Source organism: Nelusetta ayraudi, unplaced genomic scaffold (genome assembly GCF_046127955.1).
Source record: "Nelusetta ayraudi isolate G7.1 ecotype Tasmania unplaced genomic scaffold, CSIRO-AGI_Nayr_v1 ptg000068l, whole genome shotgun sequence".
Taxonomy (NCBI): domain Eukaryota; kingdom Metazoa; phylum Chordata; class Actinopteri; order Tetraodontiformes; family Monacanthidae; genus Nelusetta; species Nelusetta ayraudi.
In genome coordinates this window covers 551,091-559,827 of record NW_027466118.1, presented here as the reverse complement: position 1 = coordinate 559,827, position 8,737 = coordinate 551,091, and the positions used below count along the sequence as shown (strand labels likewise).

General features: G+C 46.7%; 1 protein-coding gene across 1 annotated transcript in view; it reads right to left on the bottom strand.

The window, feature by feature from the left end:
- Positions 1-209: 209 nt before the first annotated feature.
- ctnna1 (catenin (cadherin-associated protein), alpha 1) overlaps positions 210-8,737 on the bottom strand; it is a 52,141-nt gene continuing 43,613 nt past the window's right edge. Inside the window, exons 17-18 of the mRNA XM_076041495.1 lie at positions 3,044-3,178; positions 210-2,010 (exon numbers count right to left, since the gene is read on the bottom strand). Coding sequence (XP_075897610.1) covers positions 1,720-2,010; positions 3,044-3,178 — 426 coding nt within the window. The 3' untranslated portion in view covers positions 210-1,719. The remainder of the gene's footprint in view (positions 2,011-3,043; positions 3,179-8,737) is intronic.

Sequence of the window (8,737 nt, the reverse complement as noted above, 5' to 3'; positions counted from 1 at the left end):
CAAAATGTAGAGCAGCCAATTAACAAATGTTGTTATTGACCCTCAAGCTTAAAATACACACAGTACGTATACATGATAGTTAATTATGCACACAGGCTAATGTGCGTGAATCTTTTACATTTGTGATCAAAAACGACTCCTTCTGGCTTCTTGGAACGCCAACTTCAAAAGTAGTGTAAGGCACGACTGAGGGGGGGGAAAAAACAACACCAATTACAGTCTTATTGTTTATTAAGATATAAAGCAGGCACATGATCACAAGAAACATGTGCTTTTAATAAGTCGGCTCTCAAAAAAAGAAAAAAAAGAAAAAAAAAGAAAAAAAGAAAAACAGCAAAGTCGATTGATCTCAGCTAAGATTCAAATCCAAACTCAAATACAGCAAAAGTTGTAAGGAGACAAACAAAACCTGGGATTGAAGAAACGATACCTGCCTGCTGACCGTACACGGACACCCTGGTACAGTTTAGAAGACAGACAGGCGAGACAAAGATTCAGGTCCAACAGCAGGGTTTCAGTGCCCTGCTTGTATATCAATGCACCACCAGGCTGGAGTTAAAATGAAATAAGTAATAAAAAAAACAACAACTTCCTGTTTAATTTTAAAGCTCCAAGCACCTCAGAGCAGGGCCTGGCATCAAATCTTGATTAGTGTTCAAATTTAGGATTAAGGAATACATACATAAAGAAAGAATTAAAAAAAAAAGAGCAAACATTTATATATAAATTCCATCCCTGCACGGTCTGAAGCAAAGAGGAGAAAACATATTGATCCCTCTGTTTGGAAACATTCTTAAATCGTTGCGTTTGGTCTCGAGACAGTAAATGAAGGACCGTCAGGCGACCTGCTCCCAGTTCAGCCTCCAGTCCAAGGCCAATTCACACAATCTGTGTTGTAGAATCAAACATACTTCCAATACTTTTATGTTTTGTAGCAGCCCGACTGCTATTAGTCAGTTGTGATGACCTTTGGTTTGCTGCATCAAGTGAACACGGAAGGAACAGACATGATGAAAAATCTAATTGGAGTCATAAATAGGATGGCAGAGATCCACCACTGGTCCAAATTTTAAAACGGGGAACCAAGTCAGTACTGAGATTGATGTTTAATACTTCAAAGCATTTGATTGGCTTATAGTGGCATTTAAAAAATGTATAGTATAAGGATATAGAAATACAGGCACAAATGGAAAAAATATGTTCAAACCAGTTCTGCCATCGCATCCAAATCACCTACAGTTATTGCTGAAGTTACCAGGCAGGTTGCATAGGTGATGCTTGCAATACACATTTGAACTTCACTAGAAGTACACAATATAGTGGAAACAGCCAAAGACCAAACAGTATTAAAGTCAAACCGTTAGAACAAACGATGCTGGAATACACTCGTAAAATAACTGAAAACCACCTGATCAGATGGGGAGTGTACAAATCAAGAACAGTTTTAGTCCAGTTGATTCCCCCTTTCACTTATTTCACCACAGACTTAACAGTTAAACTCTACAAAAAAACAAAAAAAAAACAAACACAAACTGATGGAATACAGACCAAAGTGTTGGAATATGATTGATTAACAGAAGAGATGTCTATGCAACAGCTGGAACAAATATGATAAAACCTTTCCTCTCCCCAGAATAACAAGCTCTACCTATATATTAACTCATTGGTCGACGTTTTATGCTCTATGAAATGGAAGGGTGGCGGCGGTGGCGGCGCCCTCTAGATGCTATCCATGGCCTTGAACTCGCTGAGGGCCTGCACGGGGTTGACGTGCTTCTTGTGGGACGACCTCTTGACCCGGTTGGTCTGGCCGTCGTCCTGCTTCTCGCGCTTCACCAGCGGCTTCTTCTCGGGCGCCTTCATCTTCCAGGAGATGGCCGGCATGTTGAGCGCCTCCATGCCCTTGTTCTTCTGGTACCTGGTGGACGCCACGTACGAGGCCTTCACCGTGGACACCACGGCGTTCATCAGGTTCTTGGCCGCCTGGATGAGGGACATGGCGCTGTCCAGCTACACGGTGGCGCGGGGGGATGGGCGAGGGAAGAGGGGCGAGAAGGTCAGATTCAGTTTTTTTTTTTTTTCCTTTCCCGCGGCCAACGAGGCCGTTTCAGAGGGCGAGCCAAAATTTAAGTGATTTTAGGGAAGAATTAATGATCTTGTGGAATCTGCCTGGCATTCTAACAGATGTGTGAGATTGCGGCGCAGAGGAAAAAGGTCGCACTAATTTAATCTCCCCGCCACCGATGACACTTGGCAGCGGAACGTTGGAGGCTTTTTTTCGCGGCGCGAGGGGAAGGAGAAATTAATTTCTCCCTGCACACAGGCGCTGTTTGAATGAATTCCACTGGCAAACAAGTGGTTAATGAAAGCTGAGAACGGTTCTGTAAACATTTGCGTAGCACTGTTATCTATTGTCGAGGAATGATTAGAACACATTTGAATGACATTAGTCTTTTCAAGCACAGAGGAGGCGATTACGCCCGGGCCTCTATCTGATGGAAAAATGTAAGACGCAAATTACCCGACAGAAACGAATCGGAAACCAATCGCGACCAGCAGCCGCCGCCGCCAGTATGATTTTAATTTACTTGGGGCAACAGCGGATAATAAAAACATTACAAAGCAACAGATGCCGCCTATTGGTTTAATTATCCTTTCCCCCCTCGGAACCAGTAGCCGTACAACTGGTAACCAGCAGTGATTTTTATTGTGGAAGCCGGTTTAATAGCAGAGCAGACTGGATTAATTCTAAAGAGTTTGGGGGGGAAAATTAATTCCTCCATCAGTTACCACCTACCCACAAAATGAATTTGGCGCCGGTGGAAACTTTAGAACAAAAAAAGAGTGCAAATACCAGGTTAAAGTTCCACAATAGTGTGATTTTTTTCATAACGTTCTTGCTGCACTTGCTTCTTTCTTTCTTTCGTGTGAATGTCGCTGTTGCTGTTTGCACTGACTCTCGTAAGCATCGGCACGTCTGTCATTTCGCTGCAGGACGAGCATGAGCACGGGACAAATGAAGTTCTTGTCTCTTGAAACTTACCCCGGAGACGACCAGCTCTCCCCCGAGGTTCTGAACCTCAGCCTTGACTTTGCTGCAGATGTTGAGCTGGTGGCAGTAGAGGGCGATGCGCTGCAGGTAGGCCAGCAGGTCGGTCTTGCAGGAGGAGTCGGGGCACTGCGACGGGGAGAGAGAGAGAGAGAGAGAGAGAGAGAGAGAGAGAGACGGAGAGACGCCGTTACTCATTAATTATGGACATCGCTTGGTTTCATGAACATAAACGCGTCTGTTTTGAACACGAACCACTTGCGGGTAAGACAATAAATCTTTTCCCCCTCCTCTCCTTCGTCAGTTTGCCGACGCGTAATCTGAATATTTATGCGATTCCAGGAGAGACGCGATGATCTCACGGAGGGGCCGGATGAGTTAGTGGCGGCGTGACGGGCGAGGGAGACGCCCACGCGGGACTCCGCGAGAGTCAACGTGACAGACGCGCAACCCACGGCGTCCTGGTGGACCGATTGCTCATCTTCGCAAGGTCAAAGAAGGACTGAGTTTAGGGCAAACAAGGACGTGTCAATCGCTCGCTTTGGGTTTCCTGTTACAATCTCACCAGCAACGACAGCTTGTTGGCCAAAAACCCAGCAGAGAAAAAAAAAAAGATCTTGCTTGAGTTTTTTTCCCCTAGTTTTTTCAGTTTGAGAGATAAATATGAGTTGCTGTGTGACTTAAAGGTCCAGTGTGTAAAATTTGGCATGATTTAGGATTTTTACATTGGTAAAGGCGTAACATACTGCCCCGAAATACATTAAGAAATGTATGTACTCGCAGTACAATGAAAGTAATTTGGTTTTCCTACCCTCAGAACGATTCTCATGTATATAAGCATATACAGAGAGCAATGAGGGTCTTGCTCCTAGTTAGCTGCCATCTTGCGCCGCTATTTTTTTAAGAAGCCTGGCGCTTAAATCTGACAGTGACATAATTAAAAACACGCTGTCAGGCTGGCTACCTTAAAAACTGTTCACACTGGACCTTTAGCTACTCGAGAGAGACACTAGAATAACATATAACAAACTGTGACTATGAAATGATGGGGGTGGTGGTGGTGGTGGTGGGTGGGGTCAACACACTGTCACATTACACACACGTCTTGTTTGGCAGAGCGACTCTTTCCCAACGCCGTCTTCAATCATTCGCCTTGATTGCTAAACGAGCCCCACCCCCCCGCCAGCGCGGCAAGTGGAGCCAGCGCTCCCCGCTTAACGTGGCTGCTCGCTAAAGGGGAAACGCGTGACGACCCCGCGCAGACTGCCGACCTCAGCGGAAAAAACACTCCGGGCGGCGGCGGAGGCGGCGTGTCACCAACGCTCAAAGACGGCCGCTGTTTAGCGTCACCTAGGAAACTACATCTAACGGGGGTTGGGTGGAAGTGCTGAGGTGAGTGGGTGAACGACTGAGGCGGGGTGGAGGGGAGGAGCAGTGGCTGGCCGTGCCTGGGTGCTCCGAGTCAGAAGCAGCAGGAGGGCGAGCGGGAGGCAACGGCGGCCAATATTTTAATTGACGGGTTTCTCGGCAGGTCAGGCCGGCAGTTGAACTGTTGCCGTTCAGGCACGCAACAGCGTTCCCACTGCAGTCGGTGATTCTCCACTGGTGGAGTCTTTTTTTTTTTTAGTTTTTTTTTTTCCTCGAGTCGCGACCCAAATTTATTCCAGAGCGCTCAAATCTACTCCACAAAAATAGAAAAATAGTGCAACAAGACGGGATGCCTTCAGCCAGTCAACATCATCATATAAAATGAATTGAACTGTACAGCCTGCAAAATAAAATGTCCAACACTTTATCTATAAATATAGATATTTAAAAAAGAAAAAAAAAAAACTTTCTTCAAAATAAGGGCCATGAAGCCGTGAGCCAATCAAAACAGCTCCCAGACCCAAAAGTGGGTCGTGACCCGTCAGTTGAGAAATGCTGGACTAAATATTCAGGTAAAGCAAAGTCCCTGGACAACTGACATCGTAACTGTTGGGGGGAAAAAAAGACAATCACATTTTTATTAGATAAAAATAAAAGAATGCACGCTTGGCGCATCACATTTTCCCACTTTCCCTGCAGCTTTCCTGCTGCTGCAGAACGCTCAGTTGAGATTGTGAGGTGGGAAGCCAAAGACAACGAGAAAAAGGAACCTCCCGCCACGGCAAGCCCAAATTAACACACCTGAGCTCTCATTTCTATGTTGCCTATTCGATGACATTAAGCATTCTACATCGCTGAGATCCAGACGTGGGTGTGTGTGTGTGTGTGTGTGTGTGTGCCAGAGTTGACATTCAATTAATGAAAAGTACGGGAGAGGAGATGAGGAGGAGCGCGCCGCGAGAGGTGATCATCTTACAGGAGGAGTTTATATATGTCTCAGAGGCTGGAGGGGGGAAAAAGGGAGATAGAAAGAAAAATGGGGGGACTGGCAGAAATGAGTAGTAGAAGAAAAAGACGAGGCTGAAAGAAGAGCCGGAGGGAGGGAGGGAGGAAGGAGGTGGTGGTTGTGGGAGGGGGGGGGGGGGGGGGAATCCCAGTGGGGGGAGGGGGGGTGGAATCCAAGTGGGGGAAGCGGGACAGAGACGGAGGGAATCAACTGTAGCTGGGAGCGACTGAGCGAGGGATTCGGCCGGCCAGAGGGGGCAGCGTGCGCGTCTACAAACGCACACATGCTAAAGCAAAGAGAGCCTGGGCAGGCCGGGGCAGGGCCGGACGCCGCCGCCATGCTAATGAGGTGCGGGGGAAGCGCTCAGACGGGCGCCGGGCGCCGTGAAAGCATCGCTTGTGCTCAGCTCAGCTCAGCTGTCGCCTTCGCTCGGCGCTTCAGGAAACTCGGCGGCTCCTCCGACCGTCACACGTGAATGCATAAGTCGCGTGCGAGGAGAGGCACGAGCGCTGGATGATGCTTATGTTTTGTTTTTTTTTTTGGGGGGGGGGGGAAGTTTGGCATTAGCAAAGGGGTGCCTGGCTTGGGATCGACTTGGACGGCGGCGGTAAATTGCTCGCCAGCCGAAGCGGCCGTGTAACTGCCTTTGTGTCGTACCACGAATGTTTCCAGGCAGCCGAGGTCTCCGCTTCTGAGCAGCGCCATGAATAATTGAAACGGTGCAGGTATATCTGTTCAACTTCTAGTTGGAGTTTCTGCAGGTCATGCAAACACCACAAAGCCGCAGTCACGTGGAGAGTGAATTCTACACTCACCCGTTTCTGTCAAAAATATCAAAAAAACTAATTTTACTTGTGTGTGTGTGTGTGTGTGTGTGTGTGTGTGTGTGTGTGTGTGTGTGTGTGTGTGAGGAAAAAAGGGAACGACAATCACCTGAATTGCGGAGTCTGACATTACAGCCAATAATTTTCATTACTTTTCTTTCTGACGTTCATTTGGTGGTGAGAGCGGCTATAAAAGGTTCATTTTTGCTCGCCAACGACTGCTGAGAAATGCCAAAGTAGGATAAAGGCCACGGGGGTCTCCTCTGCACGGCACTTGATACGGTTTGAAGAGAGAATAATAAAATCACCTGCCATCACGAGGGGATCAGCGCAGGAATGTCAATGGTTCATGTCAAGTTGTTCTGGCCTCTTAACTGGCTTTTGAGGGACTACTCAATTTTGGTACTCCAAGTCAGTCCAGTCGGTGTGTTGGTCAGCGGGCAGCAAGGCTCCCAAAAACTGGTAGGATTTAACAGTGTGACTGCGTAGTCATTAAATCTATCTAAAAACTAAGTGAGAACAAGTTACAATAAGAAAAGGTTACCAGAAATAGAAATATTTAGTTTAGAACATTGGATTTTTATGTTTACTAAAGTCAATGTTATGGTTGAATCCAAACCATTGAACGACAGAAACAAACGGAATGGTTCAATTGGGAGCAAGTCTTATTTATTTATTTTCTCTCTCTGCAGCCCATAAACGCCTCATATGCAGATCAAATGGTCCTCCAAGTTGTCCTAGAAACACCTTTTTCTTTTGGCAATGTTTAAGTGGTTACCAGGTTGTCAGGTTTGCCTGTTGTGACAAACCATAGCGGTACAATAGCTTGGCTCACTGCATCAGAACTCACACTGCTTCTCCAGACCCCAGGTGACCTCTTCGCTGACGCACACTGAGCTTAGTTCCTCAATTCAAGATCGACTCAAATGTCACCGCTCTCGTCAGTGCTTCTCAAAAATGTAAAAGGTTGCTTGAAATCACTTTCTAAGTGACACTTTCCGCACACTGTGCTTGTTTAGTTGTGTAATTATGTACAAGGCTCTTGCTTTGTTTCACAAAAGGCCCTCATTTAGGTTTCTACAGAGGCTAAAAATAGTGTTGACTGTTTATAGTTGACAGCTGACTTGCTGATGAGACTGACGGAGCAGGGTGTTGCACAAAGGGACTTCACGTAGCTCTGTGTCGAGCTCCGGCCCGCGATACAAATGGTGATCAGGAAGGTCAGATCCCGTAATTTAAAATGCCACGCAGTTAAACAGAATTCTATTATACAGAGCAGATACGAGCCACCGTGCTACTCGCTGCAGACCGGCACTGACCTTTCAGGATGCATTACCCAGAGGAAAAGCCAATTTCCAATATTCACTGACACGGCAGCATTCTAATGCGAGGCAAGCGGGCAAACTTTTGGGGATTGCCAAAGGGAGGCGAGCGTGGGCTGTTTGTGATGTGTTGATACTTGGGTTGTGCTCAGACGCCAGAGTCGCTTTGCCACTTTCGATTCTTTCTTTGTTTAATCAAAGTATATTGATAAATAAAAACTTTGAGTTTATGAGAGCCAACTGAAAGCCCAACTTTCTCACCATTGCGCTTAAGAGAGTAACACCGATATCTCGATTAAGGTGAGCTGTATGTACCGCAGACCACAATGAGTGTGGTGTCAATCGACCGAAAAGTTCAGGTTTGTGTGGCGGGGTGGAAAAAACCATGGATAATTAACAGCTCCCACTCTAAGAAAGGACCTTAAGGACCAAAACCCGCAAGAAAGCCTGTCCACACGGGAATGTTACCGTTTTTTGTTTTTTTTTCCCCGGGGTCGAAAAAAGTCGCGTCCACGCGCTGGCAGATGAAAACGGAACGGTGGGTGAAAACGATGTGATGCGTGTGCCACACCGAAACGTGGCGCTGTTAACAGACTCTGACACAGCCACCGGACCCACGATTTAGAAAGAGGGCATTTCCGCGACACACTAAACACACAGAAAACAAAAATGGCGAGTAGCGGGGGAAAAGTGAGTCTGAGGTTCTGTGAAGTTTTGTAGTAATATTGCCAACAAATCTTGAAGCGCCTGCGATACAAAGACAACTCCGCTCACCGCCGTTGTTGTTGTTTTTTCCGGTCACATGACAAGTGACGGTGCGATGACGTCATTGTTTTACAAGGAAAAGCCGTTTTCACTGTCCAGACGGCAACGATGTGACAACGACAAAACGTTGTTGTCAGATTTTCCCACTCTGGGACCCGTTTTCAAAAAATACCGTTTCGGGGGACCCAAAACGCCATTGCCATATGGAGAAACGCCGTAACGGTTAAATACTTAAACCGTTTCCACCACAAAACGTTCCCGTGTGGACAGGACCTAATCCTTTCAAGTGCCCGAGGAAAGAGTGAGATGTATGTGTTGACTGCCACTGGGAAAAACAGTGTGACTGAGATCCATGGAGTGGTTTGGAGAGATGAACGAAACAAAGCACTGGATAGAGCATTCT